Here is a 17,904-nt window from a genome sequence, read left to right on the forward strand (position 1 = left end):
GGACCACGCAGCCGTCATACCGCTCAGGAAGGAGATGCATTCTGTCTCCTAGAGATGAATGTACTTTGGTGCGAAAAGTGCAAATCAATCCCAGAACAACAGCAAAGGACCTTGTGAAGATACTGGAGGAAACAGGTAGAAAAGTATCTATATCCACAGTAAAAATGAGTCCTATATCGACATAACCTGAAAGGCCGCTCAGCAAGGAAGCAGCCACTGCTCCAAAACCGCCATAGAAAAAGCCAGACTTCGGTTTTCAACTGCACATGGGGACAAAGATCGTACTTTTTGGAGAAATGTCCTCTGGTCTGATGAAACAAAAATAGAACTGTTTGGCCATAATGACCATCATTATGTTTGGAGGGAAAAGGGGGAGGCTTGCAAGCCGAAGAACACCTCCCAACTGTGAAGCATGGGGGTGGCAGCATCATGTTGTGGGGTTGCTTTGCTGCAGGAGGGACTGGTGCACTTCACAAAATAGATGGCATCATGAGGGAGGGAAATTATTAGGATATATTGAAGCAACATCTCATCAGTCAGGAAGTGAAAGCTTGGTCGCAAATAGCTCTTTCAAATGGACAATGACTTCAAGCATACTTACAAAGTTGTGGCAAAATGGCTTAAGGACAACAAAGTCAAGGTATTGGAGTGGCCATCACAAAGCCCTGACCTCAATCCTATAGAAAATGTGTGGGTAGAACTGATAAAGCATGTGTGAGCAAGGAGGCCTACAAACCTGACTCAGTTACACCAGCTCTGTCAGGAGGAATGGGCCAAAATTCACCCAACTTATTGTGGGAAGCTTGTGGAAAGCTACCAGAAGCGATTGGCACAAGTTAAACAATTTAAAGGCAATGCTACCAAATACTAATTGTGTGTATGTAAACTTCTGACGCACTGGGAATGTGATGAAAAAAATAAAAGCTGAAATAAATCATTATCTCTACTATTATTCTGACATTTCACATTGTTAAAATAAAGTGGTGATCCTAACTGACCTAAGACAGGGAATTTTTCAGGAATTGTGAAGAACTGAGTTTAAATGTATTTGGCTAACGTGTATGTAAACTTCCGACTTCAACTGTATTAATGTAATTACACCCAACACAATGTTTAAAACCAGAATGCTTCCTAACACTAGATCACATAACTAGACGTGAGCTGGATGTGATCCCAACGCTGCCACCAATATAGCAGAAGAAAGTGAAAGCTGCAACAGGGACTCTAACCGGGGCTCATACATGGCAAAGTCAACTCTAAGGGCTGCTACCATGAAAGCCTAGTAGGTCTCGGGCAGAGGCAGTAGACCTACAATGCTGGCATATGCCTTGTTACAATAGCCTGAGTATATAACATGATTGACACGACCGTAATAATAATCATTAAACGGCCTTGGACGTGTCATAAGTGTAAGCCAACATAATTCATTATTTTACATTAACCTGTTTAACTGCATTGATATGGCTTAACGCAAATACCATGCAGTTGATTCAGGGGAATTTAAACCCAATTCTTTTTTTAGATCTTCTGTTTCCCCACCTTTGTTGATGAATTCATTTCCCATGATGAAATGTATCCCCATTCCCCAATCAAATGCCTTCATCGATATCACCCTTTTTGTTGTTGTTGACAAATACAGCTTTTAACTACAATTTGGCAACACTTATAAAATCCGACATAGCACCAATATCCCAAAGTATTAAGCAAACACAACCATAGAAAAAACGTACGGCTACTATTATATTCTAAGTATTTCGGGTGACAATCTGGTTGATTAACAATATTGGGTTGTTAACATGTTTTTTATATATAAATAAATGTGGGATACAAAAAAGGCAGTGTGGAGCACCATTTGCCCAAAATGCATTGCTCCAATAACTTTTAAAAGATTGTTCTGAAGTTTTAAATCTACGAATGAAGTCACACAAAAATGTGTGTATATTCCTACGAATTAAGTCTCACAAAAAATGTATGTATTTTCACACGAATTAAGCCGCACAAAAACGCACAAAATCTGCTGAAATGCTTTTTGTACATATTTGCACGAATTGAGTGTTGGAAATGTATACACTTGAACGCACTGCTGTCCGTGTTCTACAAATTTGCCATCTGTAGTCTAAAAGCATCCACAGTAATTAGCATTCATTCGAATGGCTTAAATTCCATACTTTGACACCTTGCACTTTCCCCAATAAATAAGTTGACACGCAAAAAGTGTACCTGCCACACCTGTCCTTGAGTAGCCGACCGTCAATATAAAAGCGTATGTCATTATATCTTTATCCTGTTACGTTAAGCATTCCTATTAACAACGATATTCCAGGAGGCTTTTGGTTTATGATTCCATGCTGCAGATACTGGGGCCTGATATTTTGATAAGGGCAGAGTTGGGTTACCCTCAGCTGCTCTGGGGAGAGGGCGAGAGAGAGAGAGAGGGAGGATTTTCGCATTCTTATAAAGACCGCTGGATGCGCTTGTAGTGCTCAGTAGACAGTAGACAGACACACAGAGAGAATACAGTTGTGGCAGGACTGGACCGGTAACGCAGAATGGCTCAGAACGGAACAACAGAGAACGGGGAGACCGGGGCGAATGGCGATGGGAGCCCTCCCATGCCTTTTCCCCAGCCCGTCAAAGTACAAGAGATACGCCACACCAAGGTGAGACGCACGTCTTATTAAGTAACATAGCAGCAATCACTGAATAGTGAAAATGTCATGTGAAAAAAAATATTAAGCCGAAACATCTGAAACACCAGTATGCACAAACAACTTTTGAACTGTTTTCAACTATATATATAGTACTACTGCATTGTTGGGAAAGAGCATTCAAGAAAATAATTTCACTGTGCTAGTTAGTGCACGTACTGTACTAGTTAGTGCACGTGACCATAAACACGTGAAACTTGAGTGTAAGGTATAATATAATGTCACAGTACATGTTTAAGACATCATAAACCAGGGGAGGTGAATGTCGTCAAGTTATTGTAATGCATGTTAGTCTGTAGCCTGTGCACAGGCTAGAGGTGGTGGTGTGCCTGTTGGTGTGCTATCCATGTCTTCATATTGGAGTTGGATCCAAAAGATTGCATTCAAAATATATTTGAAAAACAAAAAACACACTTGAGTTATGCTCCTGTGTTATATTGCTTACTGATCATAGCCTAATGAACAGGTGCGTTGTAAAACAGTATTTTTTAAAGACAGCTCTTTCTTTGTGTCCAACAGATTTTTATCAACAATGAGTGGCACACCTCTCTCAAAGGAAAGACATTTCAGACCTTCAATCCAGCAACAGGTGTCAAAATCTGTGAAGTGGAAGAAGCAGACAAAGTATGTACCTAAAACATACATTCATGTTTGATTAGGCCAATGTCTTAATTACTAAGTTGACTTGAGGAAATAAGGAATGTTTGCTAAATCAAATGAACAGAATTGTATTACTACTACTGATCCTGTCTTCTCTCTTCATCTGGTTCTGATTGGGTTCCAGGGACTGCAGTGGGTCTGCCAAAATATATATACAGTGGGGCAAAAAAGTATTTAGTCAGCCACCGATTGTGCAAGTTCTCCCACTTAAAAAGATGAGAGAGGCCTGTAATTTTCATCATAGGTACACTTCAACTATGACAGACGAAATGAGAAAAAAAATCCAGAAAAATCACATTGTAGGATTTTTAATGAATTTATTGCAAATTATGGTGGAAAATAGTATTTGGTCACCTACGAACAAGCAAGATTTCTGTCTCTCACAGACCTGTAACTTCTTCTTTAAGAGGCTCCTCTGTCCTCCACTCGTTACCTGTATTAATGGCACCTGTTTGAACTTGTTATCAGTATAAAAGACACCGGTCCACAACCTCAAACAGTCACACTCCAATCTCCACTATGGCCAAGACCAAAGAGCTGTCAAAGGACACCAGAAACAAAATTGTAGACCTGCACCAGGCTGGAAAGACTGAATCTGCAATAGGTAAGCAGCTTGGTTTGAAGAAATCAACTGTGGGAGCAATTATTAGGAAATGGAAGACATACAAGACCACTGATAATCTCCCTCGATCTGGGGCTCCACGCAAGATCTCACCCCGTGGGGTCAAAATGATCACAAGAATGGTGATCAAAAATCCCAGAACCACACGGGGGGACCTAGTGAATGACCTGCAGAGAGCTGGGACCAAAGTAACAAAGCCTACCATCAGTAACACACTACGCCGCCAGGGACTCAAATCCTGCAGTGCCAGACGTGTCCCCCTGCTTAAGCCAGTACATGTCCAGGCCTTTCTTAAGTTTGCTAGAAAGCATTTGGATGATCCAGAAGAAGATCGGGAGAATGTCATATGGTCAGATGAAACCAAAATATAACTTTTTGGTAAAAACTCAACTCGTCGTGTTTGGAGGACAAAGAATGCTGAGTTGCATCCAAAGAACACCATACCTACTGTGAAGCATGGGGGTGGAAACATCATGCTTTGGGGCTGTTTTTCTGCAAAGGCACCAGGACGACTGATCCGTGTAAAGGAAAGAACGAATGGGGCCATGTATCGTGAGATTTTGAGTGAAAACCTCCTTCCATCAGCAAGGGCATTGAAGATGAAACGTGGCTGGGTCTTTCAGCATGACAATGATCCCAAACACCCCGCCCGGGCAACGAAGGAGTGGCTTTGTAAGAAGCATTTCAAGGTCCTGGTGTGGCCTAGCCAGTCTCCAGATCTCAACCCTATAGAACATCTTTGGAGGGAGTTGAAAGTCTGTGTTGCCCAGCAGCAGCCCCAAAACATCACTGCTCTATAGGAGATCTGCATGGAGGAATGGGCCAAAATACCAGCAACAGTGTGTGAAAACCTTGTGAAGACTTACAGAAAACTTTTGACCTCTGTCATTGCCTCATTGCCAACAAAGGGTATATAACAAAGTATTGAGATTAACTTTTGTTATTGACCAAATACTTATTTTCCACCATAATTTGCAAATAAATTCATTAAAAATCCTACAATGTGATTTTCTGGATTTTTCCCCCTCATTTAGTCTATGATGAAAATTGCAGGCCTCTCTCATCTTTTTAAGTGGGAGAACTTGCACAATTGGTGAATGACTAAATACTTTTTTGCCCCACTGTATATATATTAAAACATTTTTTTTTTCTCCATTGTTTTTATGGATATCGCTAGCAACGACAGAATAAACACATTTTTAATTACATACCTAGAGTAGGAAAGAGGATCATATTTTAATTTTATTTGCCAACTCCTAATATTGAGCAAATTACACTCATTGGAGCTGATACACTGACTGGAGTGTCTGACAATAGGCTACCAATCAATAGGCTACCTGTCAATAGGCTACCAGTCAATAGGCTATCTGTCAATAGGCTACCAGTCAATAGGCTACCAATCAATAGGCTACCTGTCAATAGGCTACCAGTCAATAGGCTATCTGTCAATAGGCTACCAGTCAATAGGCTACCAATCAATAGGCTACCAATCAATAGGCTACCAGTCAATAGGCTACCTGTCAATAGGCTACCAGTCAATAGGCTATCTGTCAATAGGCTACCAGTCAATAGGCTATCTGTCAATAGGCTAAAAGTGTGGCAAATACCGTTCACTGCTGGTTAGCTTTCTTGACTTGGACATGTCTGCTAAGACATGGCTAACCTTAGTTTAAACTGCTAAAACTGTTAGCGAAAATCTGTTTGGAGTTACTACCTTTCTAGCTAATAGTCTGTTAGAGACTACACTTCCTCTTCCAATTATAATGTGGGGAGGTCAAAATAATGAAAAGTATTTACCAAATCTATTCATTTTAAAATGTTGATTACTTCTCATTATGATTCTTTTTATTTAACTAGGCAAGTCAGTTAAGAACAAATTCTTATTTTCAATGACGGCTTTGGAACGATGGGTTAACTGCCTTGTTCAGGGGCAGAACAGCAGATATTTACCTTGTCAGCTCGGGGATTTGATCTTGCAACCTTCCGGTTACTAGTCCAACGCTCTACCTGCCGCCCAAGACATGAAATAAATGTTTTTGCTAACGTATGATGGGGGTCCCTGGGTCGCCAGTTTTGTCAAGGTCTTTTATTAGGCTACAGACAAAAATACATTTTTGCAAATTAATTAGACCTATCAATTATCATTAGCCTGCTCATAATTGTAACTTATGCAAAACAATATTACCCATAGAAATGTTTTAGGTCGGTTATCAGTTGTCTGTCTGAAAGCTGTTGATGTGCACCTGCAGGCAGATGTGGACAAGGCTGTAAAGGCTGCCAGAGCGGCCAGCCAGAGGGGCTCGCCGTGGCGAAGGATGGACGTGTCAAGCCGGGGGCGACTCCTGCACAAGCTCGCTGACCTGATGGAGAGGGACCGGGCACTGCTAGCGGTAAGTTGTGGATGTAACGGCCTATTAACCTTATTTGTCTTTAGACTGTAGAAGGCTACAACTAGCAGCCTATTGGTAGACTTGGCATCTGTCACCTGCGTTGTGAAGGTACTATCCCTCCTCTCATCTAGTTTGGGTGTCCAGAGAGACTTGACATCTGTCACCTGCGTTGTGAAGGTACTATCCCTCCTCTCATCTAGTTTGGGTGTCCAGAGAGACTTGACATCTGTCACCTGCGTTGTGAAGGTACTATCCCTCCTCTCATCTAGTTTGGGTGTCCAGAGAGACTTGACATCTGTCACCTGCGTTGTGAAGGTACTATCCCTCCTCTCATCTAGTTTGGGTGTCCAGAGAGACTTGACATCTGTCACCTGCGTTGTGAAGGTACTATCCCTCCTCTCATCTAGTTTGGGTGTCCAGAGAGACTTGACATCTGTCACCTGCGTTGTGAAGGTACTATCCCTCCTCTCATCTAGTTTGGGTGTCCAGAGAGACTTGACATCTGTCACCTGCGTTGTGAAGGTACTATCCCTCCTCTCATCTAGTTTGGGTGTCCAGAGAGACTTGACATCTGTCACCTGCGTTGTGAAGGTACTATCCCTCCTCTCATCTAGTTTGGGTGTCCAGAGAGACTTGACAGCAGCAACGCAGTGCGTAATGCACCAGACGCTGAAGGTGCATGATCTGTGATTGAAAATCTTTTCCATGCTGGTATGTCGCGACTCAAGTAATATATATTTTTCAGTTCTACACTTGTTGCTATATAATCCCCACACAACCTTGACATTCATTCTAATATTGTTTGTGAGAGTCTGTGTGCTTGTGTGTGTCACAACAGAAGACCGTAATTGGGAAAAAGTTGAACTGACATGGAATTGTATTGACAGTGGACTAATGGACAAAATACCAAAATATAGTTTTGGAGTGTAGTATTACTTTAACCTAAAAGAATATAACAGCCTTTTGTCAATAATCAAATCATTTCCATACAAAACATATATCAAAAACATATGTTTAAGTTGATGACATAGACTGACCAGGTGAATCCAGGTGAAAGCTACTGTATGATCCCTTATTGATGTTGCTTGTTAAATCCACTTCAATCAGTGTAGATGCAGGGGAGAAGACCAGTTAAATGAGTTTTAAGCTTTGAGAAAATGGAGATATGGGTTGTGATTGTGTGCCATTCAGAGGGTGAATGGGCAAGACACAAGATTTAAGTGCCTTTGTACGGGACATTGTAGTAGGTGCCAGGTGGGTGCAACTGAATATTAGGAAGATGTTCGTAATGTTTGGTATATTCATTGTATAGATGAGTTAGAACAATGTTTTGGCCAACTTAAAATGTCAGGCTTATGCAACACTTATCATCTGGTGGGTGTTTATATTTCTCCTATTTCACATATGTGCAAGTGTGTATTAATACGCATGCATGAATTGGAAATGTGTTTTCTGCATAACGATATCCCAATTCTCCCTGAGAGAGGGTCTGCCATAATTAACACAACCCCTGGAGCTATTAGGGTTAGGCCACATCAACAGATTCTTCACCTTTGCGGCTCAAGGATTTGAACTAGCAACTTTTTAGTTATTGGCCCAACGTTGAAAAACACGAGGCTACCTGCTGCCACTTCTCCAAAAAGTTGAGTCAACTCAAAAAGGCTGTGGAACTAATGTAGTTACTAAAAGATTTTGAGTTGGGCCACCTTGGATTATTTTAGACAGTGTAAATCAGATATTACAGTGGTGGGTGATCCAAGCCCAGTTCCAAGGCCTTCTCACGTGTTCCAATGCCTTTTCAATTGACTTTCCAGATTGCATTAGGAGTCAGATTTGTAAATGAAACATTACAGATGAGAGTGAAGTCATATTATGGGACTGCATGTGGCTGCTAATTGAAAACATGTTTTGGGAGGGCTGCTTGTGCTGGGGTATCGCTAATTACGCTAACCCCTGTTCTGTTTGTGGGGGAAATAAAGACCAGATTTAGCATTTAGCTCAATGAAAAGATACAGGATAAATCTATTGGTGTTCTAGCTCTGTGGCAGTGCTTCGTCTCTCATTATCTGTCCATTTGCAGTGGGTTGAATGAGATCTTATTGGTCAGATAGCCTACATATGTCATTGTGGGGCTGCACTTGATCTGGTTCTCCCATAGAGATAGATAGAGGACTCTAGTGCCCAAAAGTCTGATTTAGCATTGGCAGTGTCATTGAGGCCTTTCACCATTTTGAAGTAGCCAAATCGGTGGGAATTCCAATTTCAAGGTTTCTTTATAGTATTTTGTTAATTCGGGGGTAGGTAGATAGACAAACATTTCGGCCTTCCTAAGCCTTCGTCAGTGTAATTCACAAGGATCACATAATTCCATCGGGGTCATCAGGAGGGATCAGCTCATGAACTATAGTTGTAAGCAAACATTCCATAACTGCAGGAGACAGTAAATCAGCAGCTTTAACTTGATACCTGTTCAGACAACACACTCCAGGTGGCAGTATGCACCCTTTCAGTTTGATTAACAACTCATAGAAGTAGTACTAGAAGAAAATGGACTACTTCAAAATGGAGATGCCAGTGCGCTCACAGATGCCATAATAGGACTGATACAAAGTCCTCTATCATTCTCTATTGGTTCTCCCAAACCCCAAGGTAAATCAAACGCACCTCAAATCCTTTCAAGTAGGCTTATTTTAAAGTATTTGATGTATGTATTGGACCCAGGTTTTTAGTAAACACTTGACTTGTGTCTCCCTTGAGACAGTCAATCAAAGAACTTGAGTATCATAGCACCATATAAGTGTACAAATCATGTTTGACACAGTGGGTCTCACCATACAATATTTTTCTCTTCCCCAACACATTCGGCTTAGTGGTTTCAAGCAGCTTGTGTCTGTCAAAGAGTTTAGTAACTTACGTACAGTCACTTTTTGAAATATTGTCAAATGCACAACGTCATGGATTGCTTTTGTCAAGGTTTTTGTCCACCTCTCTGCTCTATAGAAATGATTGTTCATGTAGATTTGAAAAACATTTGATATGACATTCAGATTCAGATGGATGTGTTGTATTTTGTGGTCATCTAATGTTCCAGCTCACTGCAGCCTTGGCTACACAGAGAGACAACTGTGCTGGCGATGTCAGCGGTGCCGAACCCTGGCCTCTCCTCAGCCTCCTATTAGCATTATTAGTATTATTATTATTACTTTTCTTTCTGAACCCATGAACTCCCACAGCATGTTCACTTCTTGGCGCACGTCGAGGGCATAAAACCTTGTTTTGTAGCAACCAAGGGGTTGATGGTGCTTGCAGATGACAGAAACTCTCAAAATAGATTTTTGAGAACATATATTATTAGTTATTTTTTGTTCCACAACAGCTATTTTTTTCTCCTATTGAGCTGGTTCTGCCTCAGGTTCCCCAGAAGTTAGGATAGCCTGCGTTAGCGTGGCCTTAATGCACTATGTTCAATGTTTCTTCTTTTTTTTGTGTCTTTTGTCTTTTTTACAGACTATGGAGACTATAGACAGTGGGAAGCCATTCCTTCATTCTTTCTTCATTGATCTGGACGGCAGCATCAAAACCCTTAGATACTATGCCGGTTGGGCCGACAAGATACATGGCAAAACCATGCCTGTAGGTAAGTGTCTCTGTGCTGCTTTAAAACCTTTTAGATTGCCAGGCTACTACTTTCACCTACAGGTCTAGTGCATTATGATTTGTTCAATGCACGTAGGCTTACGACCCCTTATAACGTCTCATTATCACCTCGTAATGATCCCGTTATTACCATTTCATACATTTATAATACAACAACATTTCCAAACAGTGTTATTATATGCTTATCACAGGTAATAATGCATTATAATAGCCAGCTTTTATTAAAGTATTTCCCAAAAAGGTCCATGACCTGTCAATCTGATCAAGCTGTTTCTCAACAATCACTTGTCTCTCTCCTTTGTGGCTTAATGGCTCACATAGACTTTCTGTCCACTATATGATTAGCCCACTGGTTCCGCCCAGTCGTCAAGAAACAAGTTAATTAGCGGTCGAGTCACTCAGCCGATCCATCAATTGTCCGCAGCCCTGGGTGGCATCTCGTCCGTCCTCTTAATAGTTCCTCCTTATCGCAGTGTCAAAAACCATCCTCGGCCGCCACGGCAGGACGTCAGATAGACAAAACTATTTCCTCCTGATTAGATTCCAATGGGGCAGTTGAGAGACGAAAGGCTGGCGAGGACAAAGGAAGAGGAAGAGGGGGCTGATGGTAATCAGCGAGGTGCAACAGTCTGTGTCGGGATTAGCTGAGAATCAGACACTCCAGATCAGTGCCTGATCAACGCCTCTGAGTTTGCCCCCCTCTCCTCTCCTCTCTCCTCTCTCCTCTCCCCTCTCTTCTTTCCTCTCTTCTTTCTCCTCTCTTCTCCTCTCTTCTCCCCTCCTCTCCTCTCTCTCCCCTCTCTCCTCTCTCCTCTCTCCTGTCCCCTCTCTTCTTTCCTCTCTTCTTTCTCCTCTCTTCTCCCCTCCTCTCCTCTCCTCTCCTCTCTCCTCTCTCCTCTCCCCTCTCTTCTCTCTCTCTCTCTCTCCTCTCTCTCCCCTCTCTCTTCTCTCTCTTCTCTCTCTCTGGGAATTCTCTCTCTTCCTCCTCCTCTCCCTCCTCTCCTCTCTCTCCTCTCCTGTCCCCTCTCACTCTTTCCTCATTTTTTCTCCTCTCTGCAAGGCCCCCTCCTCTCCTCAGCATTTCTAGCAACTCCCAGACTCCTGTCTATCCCCTATAATTCTTTCCTCTCTTCTCTACCTCCTCAGGAACAACTCCCAGACTAAGATGACTATCCCTGGTATCTAGTCTGTATCAGTCTCCTCTACCTGTCAGAACAACTCCCAGACTAAGATGACTATCCCTGGTATAATAGTCTGTATACAGTCACTCCTCTACCTCTCACCTCTCACCTCTCCTCTCCCAACTCCCAGACTAAGATGACTATCCCTGGTATAATAGTCTGTCCTCAGTCACTCCTCTACCTGTTTGGAACAACTCCCAGACTAAGATGACTATCCCCTGGTATAATAGTCTGTATACAGTCACTCCTCTACCTGTCAGGAACAACTCCCAGACTAAGATGACTATCCCTGGTATAATAGTCTGTATACAGTCACTCCTCTACCTGTCAGGAACAACTCTCAGACTAAGATGACTATCCCTGGTATAATAGTCTGTATACAGTCACTCCTCTACCTGTCAGGAACAACTCCCAGACTAAGATGACTATCCCTGGTATAATAGTCTGTATACAGTCACTCCTCTACCTGTCAGGAACAACTCCCAGACTAAGATGACTATCCCTGGTATAATAGTCTGTATACAGTCACTCCTCTACCTGCCAGTAGCAACTTGGTGACATAGAAACAGCTCTGGGCCCGGAGTCTGGTCGAGCAGGTAACGCTCTCACCTTTAGAACCATATACAGTATATAGCCCCTGAGATGGGGCTGCTGGTTCGATCCCCACATCAGCCCTACATATTTCTGCTCTTTCTACTCTGTCTCTCTACTCCTAACCTGTCATGAAAATAATACAAATACGAAAGGAGTTTGGAATTCCTCTCTCCTTAAAAAAAACACACAAAAAAAACGCTCTGGGCCTAAATGAGCAAAGGTGCACTGCTCAAAAGTAGTGCACTACATAGGGAATAGGGTGCCATTTGGGACACAGTCTAATTCCCTCTACTCTACTGTATATCCCATGTCCACTCCCCTGGCTATGGAAATGAAACCTTTGATAAGCTGTAAAGTGTGGGATGAGTGGGCTCACCCAGGACACAGGGAGATAATGGATCCTGGGTGTGTAGCAGTCTGTCTGGCTGTAATCATCACATACATCAATAGAAGAAACAAGACAAGGTCACGGAGTGAGAGTGTCAGATTGAACCCATTATCTAGGCTATCAGCTGGGCTTTTCACATGTCCGTGTGTGGAGGTGGAGGGGGATCATGCAAAATGTCACGGAAGGAAGTAAGGTGCCAAAAGTAGAGCACTATATCGGGAATAGGGTGTCATTAAGGCAGCATTGGAGTCAGTAAGTTGTTCCCGCTAGTTGCTGTGTCAGAAGGATGGACCTTAGTTGCACAGATACTGTGGTACAGTAGTGAAAAAGGATTTTGGAATGTCTTGTGTTGGTGTAAGTTCATGTTACTGTGCAGTATTATGCATGTCTTTTTTAAATAGACCGTTTCCTGTCTTTGTTTTATGTTGGCCAACCTTGGAGTTGTGCTGTTAGAGTTGAGGGCACTAAAAACGTTGGTTGCACCGCAGTAGACTATCGGTGGAAGAATTGCTGCAACGCATGTGCAACATGGCACACTGACTTGTTGTAACCACAGTTGTTGGTGCAGGGTTTTAACAAACCTTTCAGTACCCGCAACACCCCAAGTAAGTACATTCTGCTGAACAGAGTAGTTTAAGGTCAACTCTATCGCATAAACAATCCAACTTAACTTATTTATAGTTCAACTGTATTTACCCTAAAAAAAGCCAGTTGACTGCTACAGAGAACGAGGAGGGTGGGACATTGCAGCAATTAAATGGAGGGGGTGTTAGAGATGGGGGACGCTTTTAATTGCCCCTCCATTCCAAGAAGGTCAGGGGTGACATTTCACTCTGAACAATAGACTTAATAGTCTGGTTATTGGGACTCTATCTGCCCGCTCTATTTCCTTCTATTAAACAGGACTTTCAGCCATGTGAGGAGCCGGGCACAGGGACTTTTAGAACGGGGAGGAGGAGCAGGGCACAGGGACTTATAGAACGGGGAGGAGGAGCAGGGCACAGGGACTTTTAGAACGGGGAGGAGGAGCAGGGCACAGGGACTTTTAGAACGGGGAGGAGGAGCAGGGCACAGGGACTTTTAGAACGGGGAGGAGGAGCAGGGCACAGGGACTTATAGAACGGGGAGGAGGAGCAGGGCACAGGGACTTATAGAACGGGGAGGAGGAGCAGGGCACAGGGACTTATAGAACGGGGAGGAGGAGCAGGGCACAGGGACTTTTAGAACGGGGAGGAGGAGCAGGGCACAGGGACTTTTAGAACGGGGAGGAGGAGCAGGGCACAGGGACTTTTAGAACGGGGAGGAGGAGCAGGGCACAGGGACTTTTAGAACGGGGAGGAGGAGCAGGGCACAGGGACTTTTAGAACGGGGAGGAGGAGCAGGGCACAGGGACTTATAGAACGGGGAGGAGGAGCAGGGCACAGGGACTTATAGAACGGGGAGGAGGAGCAGGGCACAGGGACTTATAGAACGGGGAGGAGGAGCAGGGCACAGGGACTTATAGAACGGGGAGGAGGAGCAGGGCACAGGGACTTATAGAACGGGGAGGAGGAGCAGGGCACAGGGACTTTTAGAACGGGGAGGAGGAGCAGGGCACAGGGACTTATAGAACGGGGAGGAGGAGCAGGGCACAGGGACTTTTAGAACGGGGAGAGGAGGAGCAGGGCACAGGGACTTATAGAACGGGGAGGAGGAGCAGGGCACAGGGACTTTTAGAACGGGGAGGAGGAGCAGGGCACAGGGACTTTTAGAAGGGGCAGAGGAGGAGCAGGGCACAGGGACTTTTAGAAGGGCAGAGGAGGAGCAGGGCACAGGGACTTTTAGAAGGGGAGAGGAGGAGCAGGGCACAGGGACTTTTAGAACCGGGAGAGGAGGAGCAGGGCACAGGGACTTTTAGAACCGGGAGGAGGAGCAGGGCACAGGGACTTTTAGAAGGGGCAGAGGAGGAGCAGGGCACAGGGACTTTTAGAACGGCAGAGGAGGAGCAGGGCACAGGGACTTTTAGAACCGGGAGGAGGAGCAGGGCACAGGGACTTTTAGAACGGCAGAGGAGGAGCAGGGCACAGGGACTTTTAGAAGGGGCAGAGGAGGAGCAGGGCACAGGGACTTTTAGAAGGGGCAGAGGAGGAGCAGGGCACAGGGACTTTTTTAGAACGGGAGGAGGAGCAGGGCACAGGGACTTTTAGAACGGGGAGGAGGAGCAGGGCACAGGGACTTTTAGAACGGGGAGGAGGAGCAGGGCACAGGGACTTATAGAACGGGGAGGAGGAGCAGGGCACAGGGACTTTTAGAACGGGCAGAGGAGGAGCAGGGCACAGGGACTTATAGAACGGGCAGAGGAGGAGCAGGGCACAGGGACTTTTAGAAGGGCAGAGGAGGAGCAGGGCACAGGGACTTTTAGAAGGGGCAGAGGAGGGACTTTTAGAACCGGGAGGAGGAGCAGGGCACAGGGACTTTTAGAAACGGGAGGAGGAGCAGGGCACAGGGACTTTTAGAACGGCAGAGGAGGAGCAGGGCACAGGGACTTTTAGAACGGCAGAGGAGGAGCAGGGCACAGGGACTTTTAGAACGGCAGAGGAGGAGCAGGGCACAGGGACTTTTAGAACGGGGAGGAGGAGCAGGGCACAGGGACTTTAGAACGGGGAGGAGGAGCAGGGCACAGGGACTTTAGAACGGGAGGGGAGAGGAGGAGCAGGGCACAGGGACTTTTAGAACGGGGAGGAGGAGCAGGGCACAGGGACTTTAGAACGGGGAGGAGGAGCAGGGCACAGGGACTTTTAGAACGGGGAGGGCAGGGCACAGGGAGGAGGAGCAGGGCACAGGGACTTTTAGAACGGGAGGAGGAGCAGGGCACAGGGACTTTTAGAAGAGGGGAGGAGGAGCAGGGCACAGGGACTTTTAGAATGGGCAGAGGAGGAGCAGGGCACAGGGACTTTTAGAACGGGCAGAGGAGGAGCAGGGCACAGGGACTTTTAGAACGGCAGAGGAGGAGCAGGGCACAGGGACTTTTAGAACGGGGAGAGGAGCAGGGCACAGGGACTTTTAGAAGGGGAGGAGGAGCAGGGCACAGGGACTTTTAGAACGGGGAGGAGGAGCAGGGCACAGGGACTTTTAGAACGGGAGGAGGAGCAGGGCACAGGGACTTTTAGAACTTATAGGGGAGGAGGAGCAGGGCACAGGGACTTTTAGAAGGGCAGAGGAGGAGCAGGGCACAGGGACTTATAGAACGGCAGAGGAGGAGCAGGGCACAGGGACTTTTAGAACGGGGAGGAGGAGCAGGGCACAGGGACTTTTAGAACGGGCAGAGGAGGAGCAGGGCACAGGGACTTTTAGAAGGGGAGGAGGAGCAGGGCACAGGGACTTTTAGAACGGGGAGGAGGAGCAGGGCACAGGGACTTTTAGAACGGGGAGGAGGAGCAGGGCACAGGGACTTTTAGAAGGGCAGAGGAGGAGCAGGGCACAGGGACTTTTAGAAGGGGCAGAGGAGGAGCAGGGCACAGGGACTTTTAGAAGGGCAGAGGAGGAGCAGGGCACAGGGACTTTTAGAAGGGGCAGAGGAGGAGCAGGGCACAGGGACTTTTAGAAGGGCAGAGGAGGAGCAGGGCACAGGGACTTTTAGAACGGCAGGAGGAGGAGCAGGGCACAGGGACTTTTTAGCAGGGCACAGGGACTTTTAGAACGGGGAGGAGGAGCAGGGCACAGGGACTTTAGAACGGGGAGGAGGAGCAGGGCACAGGGACTTTTAGAACGGCAGAGGAGGAGCAGGGCACAGGGACTTTTAGAACGGGGAGGAGGAGCAGGGCACAGGGACTTTTAGAACGGGCAGAGGAGGAGCAGGGCACAGGGACTTTTAGAAGGGGAGGAGGAGCAGGGCACAGGGACTTTTAGAATGGGCAGAGGAGGAGCAGGGCACAGGGACTTTTAGAACGGGGAGAGGAGGAGCAGGGCACAGGGACTTTTAGAAGGGCAGAGGAGGGCAGAGGAGGAGCAGGGCACAGGGACTTTTAGAACGGGCAGAGGAGCAGAGGAGGAGCAGGGCACAGGGACTTTTTTAGAACAGGGGAGGAGGAGCAGGGCACAGGGACTTTTAGAAGGGCAGAGGAGGAGCAGGGCACAGGGACTTTTAGAAGGGGCAGAGGAGGAGCAGGGCACAGGGACTTTTAGAACGGCAGAGGAGGAGCAGGGCACAGGGACTTTTAGAAGGGGGAGAAGAGGAGCAGGGCACAGGGACTTTTAGAACGGGGAGGAGGAGTAGGGCACAGGGACTTTTAGAACGGGCAGAGGAGGAGCAGGGCACAGGGACTTTTAGAAGGGGCAGGGGAGGAGCAGGGCACAGGGACTTTTAGAAGGGCAGAGGAGGAGCAGGGCACAGGGACTTTTAGAAGGGCAGAGGAGGAGCAGGGCACAGGGACTTTTAGAAGGGGCAGAGGAGGAGCAGGGCACGGACTTTTAGAACGGCAGAGGAGGAGCAGGGCACAGGGACTTTTAGAAGGGAAGGAGGAGCAGGGCACAGGGACTTTTAGAAGGGGCAGAGGAGGAGCAGGGCACAAACTTTAGAAGGGGCAGAGGAGGAGCAGGGCACAGGGACTTTTAGAAGGGCAGAGGAGGAGCAGGGCACAGGGACTTTTAGAAGGGGCAGAGGAGGAGCAGGGCACAGGGACTTTTAGAAGGGGGCAGAGGAGGAGCAGGGCACAGGGACTTTTAGAACGGGCAGAGGAGGAGTAGGGCACAGGGACTTTTAGAAGGGCAGAGGAGGAGCAGGGCACAGGGACTTTTAGAACAGGGGAGAGGAGGAGCAGGGCACAGGGACTTTTAGAAGGGCAGAGGAGGAGCAGGGCACAGGGACTTTTAGAAGGAGGAGCAGGGAGGAGGAGCAGAGGGCACAGGGACTTTTAGAAAGAGGAGGAGCAGGGCACAGGGACTTTTAGAAGGGGGAGAAGAGGAGCAGGGCACAGGGACTTTTAGAAGGAGGGCAGGGAGGACTGTAAGGGCACAGGGACTTTAGAAGGGGCAGAGGAAGCAGGGGGAAGAGGAGGAGCAGGGCACAGGGACTTTAGAACTAGAGGAGGAGCAGGGCACAGGGACTTTTAGAAGGGCAGAGGAGGAGCAGGGCACAGGGACTTTTAGAAGGGCAGAGGAGGAGCATGGCACAGGGACTTTTAGAAGGGCAGAGGAGGAGCAGGGCACAGGGACTTTTAGAAGGGCAGAGGAGGAGCAGGGCACAGGGACTTTTAGAGGGGCAGAGGAGGAGCAGGGCAAATGTGGCATGAGAAAGGATGCCACATTTAAACAGACTGTAAACTAAATAAATGGGAAAGGATGCCACATTTAAACAGACTTTAAACTAAATAAATGAGAAAGGATGCCACATTTAAACAGACTGTAAACTAAATAAATGGGAAAGGATGCCACATTTAAACAGACTGTAAACTAAATAAATGGGAAAGGATGCCACATTTAAACAGACTGTAAACTAAATAAATGGGAAAGGATGCCACATTTAAACAGACTGTAAACTAAATAAATGGGAAAGGATGCCACATTTAAACAGACTGTAAACTAAATAAATGGGAAAGGATGCCACATTTAAACAGACTGTAAACTAAATAAATGAGAAAGGATGCCACATTTAAACAGACTGTAAACTAAATAAATGAGAAAGGATGCCACATTTAAACAGACTGTAAACTAAATAAATGGGAAA

General features: G+C 46.1%; 1 protein-coding gene across 1 annotated transcript in view; it reads left to right on the plus strand.

The window, feature by feature from the left end:
• The first annotated feature begins 2,466 nt into the window (after window positions 1–2,466).
• aldh1a3 (aldehyde dehydrogenase 1 family, member A3) overlaps window positions 2,467–17,904 on the plus strand; it is a 39,655-nt gene continuing 24,217 nt past the window's right edge. Inside the window, exons 1-4 of the mRNA XM_052505748.1 lie at window positions 2,467–2,660; window positions 3,228–3,332; window positions 6,240–6,380; window positions 9,888–10,017. Of these exons, the coding sequence (XP_052361708.1) occupies window positions 2,550–2,660; window positions 3,228–3,332; window positions 6,240–6,380; window positions 9,888–10,017 (487 nt within the window). The 5' untranslated portion in view covers window positions 2,467–2,549. The remainder of the gene's footprint in view (window positions 2,661–3,227; window positions 3,333–6,239; window positions 6,381–9,887; window positions 10,018–17,904) is intronic.

Source organism: Oncorhynchus keta, unplaced genomic scaffold (assembly GCF_023373465.1).
Source record: "Oncorhynchus keta strain PuntledgeMale-10-30-2019 unplaced genomic scaffold, Oket_V2 Un_contig_24509_pilon_pilon, whole genome shotgun sequence".
In the NCBI taxonomy this organism is placed as follows: Eukaryota; Metazoa; Chordata; class Actinopteri; order Salmoniformes; family Salmonidae; genus Oncorhynchus; species Oncorhynchus keta.